The sequence below is a fragment of the Apis laboriosa genome, unplaced genomic scaffold, assembly GCF_014066325.1.
Source record: "Apis laboriosa isolate Shangri-la unplaced genomic scaffold, ASM1406632v1 scaffold29_cov151, whole genome shotgun sequence".
Lineage (NCBI taxonomy): Eukaryota > Metazoa > Arthropoda > Insecta > Hymenoptera > Apidae > Apis > Apis laboriosa.
Window position 1 is genome coordinate 1165996 of NW_025222728.1, and position 17162 is coordinate 1183157.

Genomic DNA, 17162 nt, shown 5'->3' on the forward strand with positions numbered 1-17162 from the left:
CTTATCTTTTCTGTTTGCGCGTATTTTTATTGCGTATGGAATGGCCTTAATTTAACGCGCGTTTTAAGGTAACACGGTGGGATATTTCGAACAACTGTGTCGAGAAACCTTTCGATACTTAATTCCCTCTCACGCAGCCAAGGAAGTGAAAAAAAACGAATGAAATGCTCCGAAGACTCGACGGAATTAAAATGAAAAATAATTGAAAGTAAAAAAAGGTAATCAAAAAAATCCTATTCGACTTCAAGGGTAATTATATGGACGAATTATCGAGAAACTTAAGAAGAAAGAAAACTTGGGAGGAAAAGTAAGAAAAACGTCAATTCTGCAAGAATTGATAAATGTTATTTTCTTTTTTATCGTGATATACGCCTCTATGAATTTTAATTGCCGAACGAGCGTACGCAGTTTCCAGAACGTATGAACAACGGCTATATTTTTCTCGTGTGCTTGATTAAAATATTAATTGCGCGACAGATGCGGGTAAAAATTTCAGGAAATAAAAGCAACGAGAACATAAACATAAGCAAACAGAGAAAATGGCACAGAATTCTCGCCTTCCATATTCCCCAAAAAATTATTTAATATTCATAATTATCTCGTTTGCAAAGCTAATTCTTTTTAATTTGAACTTGATTCATTTTAGAAGACCGTAAAAATTAATAATTTTTTTTTTTTTTTGTATCTAATAATCCATAATCTTTAAGAATATATTTTCTACAAATGATAGCATTAATGAATAATTATCTTATCTGAATAACGTCGTTAATTACGCTTTATAATTCTTCTGCTATGTCTGTACACGTATCTATGCATATAAAATGATTCACGTGTTTTATTAAATAATCGGGATAATGAATCTTTTATATATCACTGATTTCGATATATCTTTTCAATAATATTCTACATTCGGGTCTCACAAGAGGATAAAAAAAATTCAATAAAATTGCAAGACACGCGAAGAAAATCCACGTAATTTTCTCTGGAATAATTGAATCAAACGAAAGATTTGCGATCGTTTAAAATAAGAAGGATAATTGAAGGATGAATTTGTAAAAAAAAAAAAATTGCAAATTTGCAAATTACTACACATCCTTTTACACAATATAATTTATATTGCGATATAACGAGGTAAATTAAATCATTAGAAAGCGATACCAATTACTCAAAATATCAAAAATAATTTTTAGTACGCTATTTTTTAATATTATTGTATTCTCTTTTAAGTTGCCGAAGTTTAAAACTAAGTAAAACTCTTATCTGTTCGTAGATTTGTCAAAACATTATTTCTGACATCCGATACCTCGTTATTTCACATTTGACTGGTTTTTACGACCTCGTTATATCTCGTATTATACCGCGGCTATTTTCAATCTAACGCCAATGATTAATTCGATTCTTCCTCTACTTATTTTATAATATACATTACACAAAGAAATTATTAAAATTCGTCGCGTCGTGTGCCAAATACTTTGTTACAACCATACAGTGTATGATATAATAGGGGCGAATTAAAGCGTAATACGTTTACGATGTTACGATGAAAATACATACTCTTTCATTAACCGGCGAACAGTTTCACGAGTATAGTTTCAACTATAACTACACGATGCACTTACGGCTCGTACCGTTACGTTGTAGTTCCCGTTCCCGTATATAAAAGCGTTCAGCGCAACGCGTCAGGATCAATAGCCTTGAGGACTTTTATCGTCGAGGATAAATTACGTTCCGGATAACGCGACACCTACCTACCGGTGAGTAGACGAAACAATTGTGAAAAAGGAATCGAGAGGTGTGCTGACAAAAGGGAATCAGTACCTCGATCACCAATTTAATATCCCCTTTGAGGGGCACATTATCCGAAACAGAGGAACGTAATCGAACGTAGGATTCTACGATTCTACGATTACGAGCCACTACTACTACTACTACTACTACTTTTCTTTTACACCACTACCCTTTGATCGTGAAAAATTTATCGCAATTTCTATCCGTTTATTAAACTCCGATTAATTTATGATGAAAAGTGAAAGGGATGCTTGCAACGGAATTGTTACACGCGAATTTTAACGTACACCTTGTTATCCAGCGGATTAGAAGGCACGTTTGATGTTTCCTTGACCTCAGTCGCCTTTATCGACCCGTCTCCCTCAACTATTTGATTAGAGATCGCCTTAATTAAAGGCGTCTGCCCTTTAATTCCGCCCCATCGCTTTATCTCCTACAAAATTCGCCGCTTTATTAAGAAGAACAGTTGGAACAGTATTATCGAAAATTATTCGCGGCCTTCGTTTTAGCGAAGACCTTACCGCGTCTTCTCCGAGCTGGCTCGTTGATCGAACTTTTCGCCGATATGTGATTAAGAATCAAATGCAATTTCGCGTACGTGCAACGGGATAAGCGGTGGGACGGAGTTGGCCAAACGCGGCGCAAGGAAATTGAGCATGAGATTGAACGTTAATCCTTAATTTGTCCTCGAAGCTATCGTTTCGAAATGGATTTTATTACGTAGGTAGGCAAGGAGGATCGAATGAGCCGACATACGCGCTCTTGCTGTAACGATATACGTACGTACATCGGGTATTTTTGGTGCTTCGCACATCGATTTTCGGATTCGTACACTCGATTCGAACATCACCGACTCGGCTATTTCTCGCGAATGTATCGGGTGCGCTTTAAATGGATTTTTCAAGAACGATGTGGTCGATCATTCCTGCTAATTAGCCGGTTGATGGCCTCGAGCGGAAAATAGAAGAGATTTCCGCACACGAAGAAAAGCGCGATTGTGTCGACGCGACAGCCTATACGTCGAGGGTAGATACCCCTTGAGCGTGGAATACGTATTCCTTCGGTTGTTACCCTGGCCATCGACCGTCTGCGGGGCGCGTGTCCTGGGGCAAGGACCTCTCGCGTATCCTATCAACCGTTCTCTAACGCTTCGTTGCTTTGCGATTGAAAAAAATATTTCTGCGTCGTTTTCGACTTCGAATTTTCTAATATAAATACTCGACGGATGAAGTAATATATATATACACGAATTGCGTCCGAAAATAATTTCGGAATGAACGGACAAACGAAGGAAATTTTATCCGCAAACGAAACAAGGAAAGTTGGATGGAAAGTGAAACTGAAGAAATTGAAAAAGAAGGCGAACGAATAATTAAATCCGAGATCAAAAATACGAGCAGTTGTCGAACATTGTCACGTTTATTCGACCACCTGCTGTTCAACCACCTTCTCGATTCCAACTCCTCAAGACGGAACCACCTCTCTATTCGACGTTTCTTTTCTCCCGATTAAACGCCTCAATGCCTCGAGCACGCTCATCGCGTGTTTAATCGCATGTTTCATCCGTTTCCATGTATCAAGAATCACATTTCTCGAACGAGGTTAACTCGGTTTACCTGTTAAAACGTTTGCATATTAACATATGCGAATATTTCCATGTTAAATTTTAACGAGATGTGGTAGATAATCGTCTTACGCGTTATCAATTACCTCGTTAATCCTTATTAATTGGGTGAACATAATTTGAAGAGATACATCTAACGGGATCATTAGATCGAGAGCACGGCGAACGACGATAAAATAATTATAACTTTGTACGCGGTGTAATAACGCTGAGTATTCATTAATAACTTTGGCAAGGTTTATCCTTCGTAATTAATACGTCTCGAATCGGAGTTAGAACACCGGATTTAGAATTCTGAACGCGACAAGAGTATGATTATTGGTTATGCCTTCGGTGCATAATCCAATTCGCGAAACGGGCTTTGCTGCAATACACGTATACGAACAAGTTACATAAGTACCGACTACCGTGTATACTCGTGAGCTCTTAATATCGACAGAGATGAGGAACGATCGTTACCTGACAGAATTCACCTGAGAACCAATTCATTAGCGTTAGACTTATTATCGCGGTTAGAATCGTGAAGATAATATCGAGTTTTCTGAAGCATTGATCATCGGATTATAATTTTAAATATACGTATATTTTACGAATCTAAATAATCTAAATAAAAAAGAAAAAAAAAAAAAAAGATTCGTGGAATATAACGTTTGATTAAAATATTACGATTTTATTATCGTGTCAAATAATCCACGATTATGCATATTGATTTTGCAAATAGCAATCGTGAGACGCTCTTTTCAAAGGATAATGGATTTTTTTTTTTCCTCTGCTTTTTACAGGACCGATGAAGTTGCAAAATAGCAACGTCATCGGTAGTTATAAAACAATTTCGAAGGCGTGGAGGCAACGGTACCTTTCTTGTAACATTTCCTTATAAAGACAGAATATTAAAGACGAATTCCATTAGAGGCACGGAGTATACGTTAGTGTCACTGTATCAAAATAACCGGAATATATATAAATATATTATCTGTGCTTATCTCGTTAATTTTATAAAAGTTGTATCTAACTATTTTAATTGGTTATTTTTATGGAAAATTTTTACGACCACGCGTCCCCTTAAATCATTCGAACGAATTACGAATCAGCGCGAAAAACAAAATTCTTCAATAATGATCAAATCCGCGTATATATATATATATATATATATTTTTTTTTTCACAAATATACGATTCGCACGTTTCGGAATTTTCCCGAACATTTCGAGAAATTGAAATTTTCGGCTGGTTTTACCATGTTACGTCATGTTACAACAGTTCAGAATCCCCCGAACAACGTCCAAGAAAGTGGAACGCGTTAGAAAGCAACGCGGAACGAAATGTTTTAAGGCGCCTACACGGTTTTACAAATTCTTTAAAACGTACCATCGGGGCCTACATCGTTTGATGTTTTAAAGAGGGGTTCGCGTTCCTCGTCCCAGTAGATGTGGAACTTGTTCTTGCCTCACGAGAGCGAGTTTTCACGAGAAAAAGGCGCGTCATTTTTCTGCTGTCGTACGCTCGTTTGCACAAGACAAATCGATGCACTTTGCGAATAAACAGGGACTTGTTGATAACGTCTAAAGATATGGAATCCTCGAAACTCGAAGAAAACAAAAGTATCGTGACGTACTCGTTTAAATCTTGTTAATATATATGCAATTAAACTGCTCGATAAACGATACATTGATATGTCAATTTTTGTGTCGTTTGGCAAGTTAAGCAAGCAGAAGAAAATGTTTTATCTATGCGGAAAATTCATGTGTGGAATAATTACGACTACGATAAAGTCCGAGTGTAGAGAATAAAATAAAAAATAAAAAATAAAAATAAAGATGTCGAGAAACTGGTGGCAAGTCGTTCCTAAGTCGGACGAGTTAATTACACGACGTGCGATAAATTGATAAGAGATAATTAAGGTTCAACGATCGCTTCGGTTGCGACAGACGATTGATCTTTCTGTGAAAACAGTCTTTTGATATTCGAGCCAAGAAAGGGAGACGAGAGTGGAAGAAGAAAAAAAAAAAAAAAAGAAAAGAAAAAGAAAAAAAGAAATGGAAGAGATCGAGCAACGAGGAGGAGATATAAAAAAAGGCGTCGAATAAAAAGAATAAAGAAAATACGGTGAAGATAATAAAACAAGCCGTTGGACGAGAGTCCTAAGTGAAAGAATAACCGTGAAACAACATAGAAGAAATAAAGAGGAAAGTCCGATCATCGTCTACTCGCTTCCTAATCAAACAATTTTCTTCGGAGGAGACTATTCTAAAATCATTCGACCGTAAAAAATTCCGTACAAGTATCACGGATCGACTTTCCTTAAATCAACCGTATGAATGCAACGGAAGGGACGGAATTATTCATATATTTAATCGCCTGGACTGGATAATAACGATTCTTGTCACGATCGATTTTTACCAAGATCGAATCTAATGCGATACGAAATAAAAAAAGCTCGACTTCTCTCTCTCTTTTTTTTTTCCAAACTATTTCATTCGATTCGAATAAAACGTTAGCGATTAAAAACGATAAAAAGAAAAACGAGTAGGATAATTAGACGGAAAGATGGATCGATGTCCGAAAGCCTTTCGGACCTAGCGCGTTTTAATTGGCAATTCTGGATAACTCGACGCACCCATCGAAATCCACGTCGATCAACTATCAATGAAAATCTGTCAAATGCATGCACGGCTCGACGTTACCTCGACATGGCCACCGACCGTTCCCGATCGAATACAGTAGCCACGAGCGACAATTCGCTTTGCGATAATGCGAAACTTCGAGCTGAAATTATCATCAGAAATACGGAATCGTCGGATCATTAAATACGCAATACCATTTCGTCGGCGGATCCCGATAATCCGTATAACGAAGTTGTCGAGGGATTAAGCGTTTTTCTTCTTTCTTTTTCTTTTTTTTTAAGCATATTCGAAGAGATCGCGAGACAGAATTAACCAAGAGAATCGAAGAATCGGTATAAATTTTTCATAAGGCGTAATTCGAAGCACGATAAATTATGGACGCATTTTGATGGCTGAGGGAATCGGCGTTTGATCGAGGGATGTCTTTGTTTTATTCCCAGGACGAGGAAAGGACGATACTTAGAGCGGCGAGTGAGACGATCAAGAAAGGAATTCTATTATCCCAGAGGTTCGATTTATCGAACCTTCCACGCTTCCTTCCTTCCTTCCTTCCTTCCTTTCCTATCGTGGCCAAGAACGCACAGCCCACTGCTCGGAATACCTCATTTCCTTTGTCCGCATCTTTCTCACGTTTCACGCGATCCCTAGTCCCGGTATATAGCTTTGAACCCCCTCCCTCGGATAAAAAAGAAAATCGGTAGACACGATTGAAATTACGATGAATCGCGCATCTAATTTTTATCGCGTTCAATAACTCGTGCCGGTTTATCCTCCTCGACGAGGATATTCGATCGACGACAAATATGGAATGTTGCCCGATATTAAATCCAAGGATGAAACTACGGAAAGATCGAGGCAATTTTTCAAATTTTATTTCCGAATCCCTACGAGTTCTCGCTTCCTTATTCGGCTATAATTGCTTTTACCCGAATTCTTTTATGCAATTACTCTCAGCTCTCTCTCTCTCTCTCTCTTTATCCGCGAATCGCATTATCCTTTGTTCAAAGCAACAAGATATTGGCTCAATCGATGCCCCGTACAAAAGATATTTCCGAAAGGTGAACGTGGGGGTTGAGTGTTGCACGGCCGATATACCAATTCGGGTCAATATCTCTTTCCTCGAGCGTATTCACAAAAGACAAGTCGCATCTGACACCTTGTGCTTTAGAAGGAACGACTCTAGTATCGTATGATGATAAATCGATATCGGTTGAACGCTTTATATTGACTTTACAAAAGCAAGCAGACAAACTTGCGCGACAAACTTACGCCGAATTTTTCGTCAAAGATCGATTCTTCGCGGAATATAATATCGAAAGGGGATTGGGAAGAGAAGGGAAGCTCAAACTTTGTTCTCGAGATCAAGGGAAGAAAGAATGGTTTAGCGAAAGGGATAAATCACAGAGCGAACATCTCTTACATTTCGTTTTTTATCGAGCTTTCGAATTTCTTTCGAGCCCGCCACGTGCCATCGAGCTCTCTCCCTTTTTTCTCACTTTTCTCCGCCAGACTTCTGCTTTTCGACCGCGCACTTGTCCAATACTTTTTCTTCGACCTTTGCTTTCTTACCGACATTACAACTGTTCGCAAGTTTCGCGGCAACAGAATATCCCGAAGCCAAGAAGTTTCGACTATAAAGCAAACGCGAAATTTCGAAATTGCACGAAATTACGCGACAGAGATCAAGGACGCGGTATTCGCGGAGAAACGAACCGAGTGGATCTTTACCAAACTTTAATTATACCTCTCTGCCAACTTTTAATGATTCTCGATGGAATCAAACTGATGGATTCGATTTCGAACAGGGGGGGGGGGGAAAGATAGAGAAAGNAAAGAGAAAAAGAGAAAAATCAACGTAATCGTAAAATGCAATCGAACGAATTACCTATGGATCGAGTGATACTCGTCCGAGGCAAGGCCCCGGCCGCAAATAAAAGTTTATTCCGGATTAAACGAACAGTTCCATCTCGATTCTTCGTAGACGGGCGCGCGCAACGCATCACTGCGGAATCGGAATTTCCTTTCACCATGAACGAAAACCAGTTGTGCAACAGGCTTTTTTATCGCATCCCGGGTCTCGACGTATCTCCCTCGTTCGTCGATTGCGCAACTGTACCGTTATCAGGACCGGTGATTTCGAAACAGATAAAAATTGATAAGGTAAACGAACAACGATACGCGAACCGAATCCGAACAACGCGGAAAAGTGAATCGAATTTTTCGGATGCGAGCGGTTGAACAGGTTGATCTCGCGTTCCCGAGCAGCAAATCGAACGAAATCTTATTATTAGACGTTTTCCACGGATCGAGAAACGCGGGGTAAAACACGGTCTCCAATTAATTTTTGCCCGCGTGCAGGGGAGGGAAGTTTGGATTTGTACGAGTCGAGATCAACTGGACGGTTTTCCGAGTCTCGCGTAAAAAGCGAACCTGTTTCTTGGAGACGGGAAAACTGGATCCCCGTGACACTCGGAGTAGCGTTTCCTGCCTCGGAAACCGAGAAACACGTTCTCCTGACCTGTCACGGCTGTTTTCATGAGAAAGCAGCACGAATCGCGCGCTCGCGTGCGCCACCGCACTTCGTTAAAACAATTTATTCGATAATTATTTAGACCGATTTCATTAAAACTTTCTCGAAAATATCGACCACGTTTTTCTTAATATTCTATCTCTCTCCATTAAAAATAATCATTTCTTCACGCGATATTCACGGTTCCGAAGAAACGCGGTGCATACAGTTTAGTTTCCTGCCTTAGTCTTTGCCCAATTAATCTCGCGTCTTAATGAAGTTTCATCGGCTCGAGATTAGCACCGCGTCAATATCCTTGGGTTCGCTGAAATACGCGTCTATATCCCTTCCTAACTTCCTGCAATCTTGCATATGCGATACACCAATACGCTCCAATGCACGTACGTACCGCGTGTTCTTAAAAGTAGCAATGCAGCAGCCGTGTGTATACCGTGTGTTAAGAGTTTTACCGGGTGTATACTTGCGAAAATACTCGTCAACCGAGTTGCACGCGAATTCTGTTTACGACAAAACTTCGCCAAGAGCGCGTTACCAAGTTCCCCATAGTTTTCAAGGAGGGGAACCTTAACAATTTCGGAAGTATGGAAGAGAAGGGTAGGAATTGTCTCTCTGATCTAGAAGAAGACCATGTCGTTTCCAGATGGCAAATATCCGCGCTTTGTTCCATCATCTCTCGGACCAATTACACCTTTCCGGCTAAAAATTACGGAACACCCTACGAAACACCCTGTACACCGTCTGTTTCGAGCACACCGACTCCACGCACCGTTATCACCTATGCGATACGCGAACATGCACCCGGATATACGTATAAATGCACCGGTATAACAAGCCGACCCGCTCGGGGGTGTTGCACGCGTGTAAATACACGTACACGGGGATGCGGAGTGCGCGCATACACGGGCAGACGCGTGTACGTGGAGGGGGTGGACGAGCACGAAGCTATTACTCGGTTTACGAGGGGCAACACGGTGCTGACGTTTACGGGCGAACGAAACCCACCGAATGCGCCGCCACGATTAATTCCCGCGCGCCTTGTTCCAATCCGAAAGTTTTATGGAAAATACGATACCTGGGGGAGCACGGTCGAGATGCACCTTGCCCTCTGCACGCCACGAAATCACCGAGCTTTCATAAACGGAGGGGAAAAAGAGAGGAAAGAGAGGAAGGAGATTCTCGAGTATGATTTGTGTTTATATACGTCGTACATCGCGGCCAGAAAACGGATAATTAAAGCACCGTTGTGTCTCGAACGAGGTTACCCACGCGGAATGGGAATTATGGCAACACTTGTTGTAGGGCGGAATAAACTCCGTGTCGCCTGCAATGCTATATTCTCGGCCCCCTCCCCCCCTTTACTTTATAAATTATTATATCACAGAAATAATGATTTCACGGATCGTGTGAATGTTATACACGGAATAAATGTTAGCCGCGCGATTCTCTGATGTTTCATCGGGCGGATAAAATAATGCGGATCGCCATTATTCAGCGATTACGATCGGTCTCGGTTTGGCAATGGTGCCAATTTTTAACGCCGTTTTTCGAATGCGTACTCGCGCGACGCCCCTGTTCCTTTTTCACCGCGCATATTTTATCGAAAATAAAATGGAAAACGGCCAAGCACCACGGGCGAAGTTGTACAGAGGGACGTGTTGTAAACCCGTACAAACTCCCGTATCCCATCGCGCCTCTTTTTACATTTACGACAGTGGTCACGAAGCAACGATTTAGATTCACAAAGGCAGCGAGCGGCGAACGGCAATAAATTTCAATTTTATAACGTGAATCGCATTTTTCGTCGCGACTTTCAATCCTTATATATCCTCCGTGCTGTATGTACCGATCGCGCTATCCTAGATCCCTTTCCCTTGTCCCGATATCTCTCGTTCGATCCCGATCCAGCCAACGTTTCTCATCGTGTCCCATCACGACCGTACAAGGAATTGCGTAAACGGCCGTGTTCCGTAGAAACGAGGGCCGACAGATTTTAATTTACCGGGAAGTAGATATTACACCTGGAAATGGAGCACAATGGCGCATTGTCCGCGTCGACGAGAGCCTTAATCACGGATGTACTCGCCTTTGTCAATTTCCATAGTTCAATTCTTCGTTGTCTATGATGCTCGCCCACGGATTCGGTCGAAACATCGGTGGATCTAGCACGCATTTGTCTGGTACGCGCGTATATTTTATATCCCCCTCGTGGGGCGACCAAGGAACAGATACGTTGCATCGAGGCCACGATCAAACAATGTCTATTGTGTAACGTAAGCGATAGTAACGACTATCTTCGCCGATGTTGATAACTCTATTATAGAAATTAATTTCGCGGGTATATTCGCGTGATGCGACAAACCCTCTCGCATTTTCCACGAAACTCGTGTCAACGTTCACGCGGCAAATTACTTTTATCCCGTATTATCCTTGACATCCACGAATCGATGTTAATTAAAAAACGCTATACGCTCGCTATACGGTTCTCACGAGTCTCGCGATCTTGACGCGATAACACGTTTAAATATAATAATATAAGATTCCTCGAGATAGATCTCTTCGATCAATGCCCGGTATCAAATGCGAAGAATCTTCGGTGTAACCTGCTTTCCGCCCACGCCTCTGATTTCTTATACGGCCGACGAATGAAGAAAAAAAGAACGAAACTTCATCGTTTTTTTTTACTGTCTACGTAATAACGGTAGTATAGTCGTATACAAACGTGTGGCACAGATATAGGCATATATCTCTAAAATTGCTGCGCCGATAAAGTTTGCAACACACGTGCATAACTATGCACGTATACCGTGTGCTACGAATGTTTGCACGTATATTTATACGCGTTTCGACGATCCGAGGTGCGAGCTAGGCTTTCCGGAATACGATAAGAATAACCACGTCGATAACAGGCCAACTGTATGCGTCTAAATCTAAATCGTATGCATAGATGCTATTGGTGTACGAGCAACGGGTTTCTTGTTTTCGTAATGTTAAATCGTTAGCAAATGATTTTTATTTCCAACTTTCCGTGAGAACCAACTTTCGACTTTTGACTAACGAGTATATTATCGATATAGGAATATTAAAAACTTCGGGTAGCTTGTTTTGAAAGTCCACAATCTTTACTTTCACCGCGACTTGTTCGAATGGCTTCAAAAATTTTGTTCGACGATCTTTTGGTGAGAAAATAACCCGGGAATTAAAAAGGTGTGACGAGATATTTGGAGGTTTAAGAGGACTGGAAAATAAAGATTGAAAAGGTAGACACATTATCTATGGAGAAAGAAGCCATATGATCGTGAACGAACGAGTGGGTGCTGTGGAAGGGAGAACAACGATGGAATCCCACTTTGGTTACTTGTATATATTCCATTTCGATCGATATGACCGGGTAGCAGGTGCTATGCCATAGTTTTAAGGGTTGTCATTTTTATCTCTTTTTTTTGTACAACTTGACTTTTACACCTTTTGATTGATGCACCTTTTGAACGATCGATCAAAAGTATGAAGATTTTATTTAATTTTTTCAATAACGCGACCGCGAATTTCTTAAATGTATAGACGTAATCGAAATAATACCGAAAATAAATTTTTTTTTTTGACAAAGTAATGCAAATTACAATATGAAAATAAAGATTGCGAGATGAATGATAAAAAATCGTAATAAATAATCGTAGCATATAAAGATTAATGACAAACGGTGATGCGTTCTTTCATTAATTTCTCGTTTAAATTGCGCACGTGGAACGGATGAATGATCTACGCATAAGCTTTCACATGTATGCGAAAGCGTACACACGCAAAGCGATACAGTCACAGGTATTAATGCCTGAGGCAAAGTATATAAACGCTGTTCTTCCCACTTATTACGTCAAAAGATGCTACTAACAATAAATGCTAAAGATCAACTCCGTTTAACGTTAGAATTATCGATCCATAGTACCTAAATATCTATTTTACATATTTTTTTTTATATGTAAATGATTACAATGAAAATCAATACTAATTATTCAGTGATAATTTTTGCTCAAACTTATGAGATAAATATCGTATTAATATTTTCGTAATACGGAAACTGCGACAATTAATGCAATTGAACAAAAAAAAAAAAAAAAAATCATTAATCACGCGTACAATTACAATACATATTTTCTATGTTTCGTATGGCACGATATGACTATCTATCGATGACATGCGATCTCGGTATATTAATTACTGGTCAGCGCTCTTTTTGTTCGCTGAATGGTCAGCAAAAATAAATAGGAACATATAGGATAAAAGGCATATACATAATTTCAATCATGATTACACGTCATCAACGATGATAAAAAGCCAAGGAAATGTAATGTTGAGGTTCAAATCATTCCACGTACTATCATATAGATAACACTCTATTTATCATACGTATTTTTATTACGTCCTATCCATTTACGACATAATTTTTTTAACGATGTAACGATTTTTAACGATCCTAGAGAAGTTCAGAAACGTGCACCATTCTAATGTATCATCTTACGCATGAATCAGGTAGTACACTGAAACGCTTTTTATTTTTCTTCTCTGCCGTGGAAACACTATACCCGTGTTTCTTTATGGGATATGGTTACGCAATAATGTCACAGAGAAACGTTACCGAGGCAGACAATCGGTGATAGTCGCAGTGGACACGTAAGCACGAAATTTCATCTCTTTCTCGCATTACTACACTATATTGTATTTGTTTACCAAACCATAGTAAAAATGTTTTCTTTCGCGAAGTGATTTCTTTGCATAATATAATGATAAATATTATACAAATATTAATTCTGATTACCAATGTTCAAAGAGTATAAACAATATTGCGATGAATTTTCATTAAATATTTTTAAAAGATTTTCAAGGTGAACGAATTTCATTAAAAGAAAACATTAATACTATTATAAATTACAAACGAATATTGTTATTCAAGAACGCAAAATCCTTGATAAATATTTCGCACGTATCATAACCTAAAGATGATAGTACAATATCGTTCGAAATGTATACCGTGCAATACGAATTTAAAAAACGTATAGCTTGATGTTATTAAAGAATAACCGGATCGTTCCGATTTTGATTTCATGATCGTCTAACTGCACACAAAAGAACACGGTGACTCGAGAGAAACGAAAGGAGAAACAGAGAAAGAAAGGATGAGAATGAAGAGATGCAGGGAGAGGGGAGAGTTGATAACATGCCAGCTGTGCGCAGGAACGGAGGTTAGGTTAGAATTGGCGTTTGGGGGTCGCGAGGTCAGCTCACGGGATCGAACGACCGAACGGGATAGCAAGATAGAAAGATATAGAGGCATGCAGCAATGAAACTTACCTCGTTGAAGGCCATCTTCTTCGTTATGCTTCCGGACTCGCGGCTGCTTCCGGCACCTCCTTGCCCCACCGCTCCTGTAGAAGAGGATCGTCTTCCAGAGCCGCCGGACTAGTTGTTCCAGCAGCAGCTGATTTCGCCTGTCCAGAAATCCAAGGGAGGACGAGAGCACATCGAAGCCGCGAAAAACGCCACTCGCGGCACACTAAACACGAACACGAAGCCGACCACGACGACGATAGCGACGACGGCGACGACGGTGACGACGACGACGACACTCGCGACCGACCTGTCTTACAGCCCTCCGCGACACACATACGTCACGGAACAAACACGACCGTACACCTTTGCGGGGGATCACCTACGAAACACTTTCAACTTGCACGCGATCCGTCACGCGATTAGCATCCCCCTGCCGAGCGAGTTACCGTAGTGAGGATAATCTGGCATTCCTCAGGTGGGCACCGACAGCACCTTCGCCGATGTTCGAAATACCGCAGCGGCTTACCCGGCTACCTTGCTTTACAGTTATCGCGACACGTTACCAATCGATTGTCACTATATCATACGCATATACCAATCCTCACAATCTGTTCAATACGTTGTAACCGTTTCTCGCACTGTTTTTTTCACGTATTTATATTCGTCGCAGAACAATCCGCAAACAGAGGAGCGCCATCTTGATTTCTGCTGTCGCGGAACGAGTCAAATGAGATGCGCGCGACGCCGACACAGCTGTGAACGGGTGCCATTGCCAACGAAGACCGCGGTTTTTCGGAACACATACGACGCAATTAACTTTCAAAATTTGTCTCTTATTTTATTGAACTATTTTCTGATGCTAATCATTTTCGCGATGCTATCTATCTCTTTTTCTATCTTCTTTTTTAATATATTTAATTATTTTATACTATATTGTTCCTTCTTTTATAATTATTTTATAATTATTCGTATACTAATTTTTTTTTAAATAGAAAACAAATATATATTTACGTACTTTTAATATTATAAAATAATTATAAATAGCAAATATTGTATAATATTGCAATTGCGTTTTGATTGGTTGAAAATGGATAGAAGAATTCTTACCGTGAAATTTGAATGTAAGAATTTAAAATATATAATATTTTATTAAAATATAAAATCGAAAAATAAATGATTATTGAAAACGAGATATTAAAATAACTAATAAAAACACTTTTTATGGATTATACTTGAACTTCACCAAAAATTTTTAAAAAAAAGACTATAACAAACAGAGACACTTCAAGCTTGTGCGCCATCTTGGACGATACTAAACATGGCCGCTAAAACTGCGTAAGTCAGTAGTGTGGTGTACATATTAACGGTGGATGGTTCATTATTTTATTACAGTGTTCGCGTAGTGTTCGGTTATTTTTATGTCCATTTACATTCTTAGTGTTTAATATATCGTTAGTTTTACAAGTGAATTCTTCAAAAGACAGAATTTGTTGAAATGGGCCGTTCCAGATCCAGGACAAAATCTCCTAGTAGGCGGCGTCATAAGAGCAAGCATTCAAGAAAACGTTCAAAATCACGTGAGAAGCATTCGAACAACAAGTATTCTGACAAGCCAAAAGAACGTAGTTCAAAAACAAGGTAATATATTTTATTTTATTATCGAACATATGCATATTGGAATCGTTTCATTCTATCGAATTTTCCGCCATTTTGCTATATAATCAATAAAAAAAATCTTTTTCATTGATATATATTACATCTAATTGGAGATTTATGTATCTCCTATTGTTGTATATATCTTAGTGCGTTATTTCTATTAATAAATATTAGTCAATTGATTTTTAATTGTCGCGTCAATTATTTCTTTCTGCAGTTATAGAATTTGAAAGAATTTATTTATTTTTGCAGGAAACGATCCCATTCTGCATCTTCTAGTTCATCAGATGCTTCAGATGATGTACATATAGTCAGTCATAAGAAACGTTCATACAGAGACAGAGATCGCAAAATGGATGAAGTAGAAAGACTGGCAGAAATGGAGCGGCAAAGGTAATTATAATAAATATAAATTTAATTATTTTTTATTTGATTTTTATTAATTAAATGTATTTTCATTAACAATATTTATCTATAATATCTCTTTATTAAGTTTTTATTAAAATATTCAAATATTAGAAAGGATAAACATTAAAATGTTTTTATTATTTCCTCGTGCATTTGATATTATAGAATTAAGGTACTTATCCCTAAAAAAAATATTTCTTCACATTATTCTTTATATTTTATTTTTTTGAAAAGCAAAAACAATATAAATTTTAACACATTTAATTATTTTTTAATTAATAAAGAAAATTAGTTTTGCTTCTATTGGTATACGTTTTTTTTTATTTATAATTATGTTGTCAGGAAAAAGAAAGAATTATCGAACAAAACCTTCACCGCTAGTGCAGTTGGGTAAGATTGTATAACTATCTCATGGTGGTGGTTGAATTATTTTATACTGTATACATATAAGTACCTGATGTTTTAATATATATCATTTTGGAATTTGATAAAATATATGTTAATTCTAAATTATATATTTTTATTATTATAAAATATTAAATAAAATACATTTTCTTTAATTAAATAAGATGATTACATTTTATGTTTTGTAAATAATTAAAATAAATAGCATGCTTATGTATTTGAAGCATGTATGCTACTTTTGTAGCATTAGAACAACAAAATATTTCTGTATTTACAGAAGGCAACGTGAAGTGGAACAAAAAATGGTTGAAGAAGAAGCTGCCAAGCGAATTGAAGAACTAGTGCAGAAGAGGGTAGAAGAAGAACTAGAAAAACGTAAAGAGGAAATAGAAGCTGAAGTACAAAGGAGGGTAGAAGAAGCTAAAAGGGCAATGGAGCGACAAATGATGGAGGAAATGGAATGGAGACAAGCAAAACTTCGTGAGGAGGAAAAACGAAGAGAGGTAAGACCAATCCAGAGAAACATTGGCCAGTGTTAGCCCAAGCGCTGTTTCGATCAACAGGAAATAAGTCTGGTGCTCTATCCTTGCATTATTTTTATATTTAAATAAACAATATATTTTGATAAAGGCAGAGCTATAATATCAATGAAATATATATATAATGGAGGAAATGTATTTTATAATTTATAATGAATTGACTGGTAAGATGCAATTTAATTTAAATGTTTTTAAACTATAAAGAAAACTTAGGGTTTTATATGTTTGCATGTGTTGACATAAAAAAAAAAAAAAAAAAAAAAAAAA

At 38.4% G+C, this 17162-nt stretch overlaps 2 protein-coding genes across 5 annotated transcripts in view; one reads left to right on the forward strand and one right to left on the reverse strand.

Annotated features, from left to right (window-relative positions):
* The window catches only part of LOC122714321 (serine/threonine-protein kinase 26), a 77426-nt gene extending 62275 nt beyond the window's left edge, over positions 1-15151 (reverse strand). Inside the window, exon 1 of the mRNA XM_043935576.1 lies at positions 13909-15151. Coding sequence (XP_043791511.1) covers positions 13909-13923 — 15 coding nt within the window. The 5' untranslated portion in view covers positions 13924-15151. The remainder of the gene's footprint in view (positions 1-13908) is intronic.
* A 42-nt stretch (positions 15152-15193) lies between these two features.
* Positions 15194-17162, forward strand: part of LOC122714324 (UPF0430 protein CG31712) — a 5921-nt gene continuing 3952 nt past the window's right edge. The window contains exons 1-4 of one of the 4 annotated variants that reach the window (XM_043935584.1): positions 15194-15525; positions 15880-15936; positions 16294-16341; positions 16634-16859. In XM_043935584.1, the coding sequence (XP_043791519.1) occupies positions 15383-15525; positions 15880-15936; positions 16294-16341; positions 16634-16859 (474 nt within the window). In that variant the 5' untranslated portion in view covers positions 15194-15382. Of the gene's footprint in view, positions 15526-15795; positions 15937-16293; positions 16342-16633; positions 16860-17162 lie in introns of all 4 variants that reach the window. The other 3 variants (XM_043935580.1, XM_043935585.1, XM_043935581.1) reach the window with 3 other exon arrangements.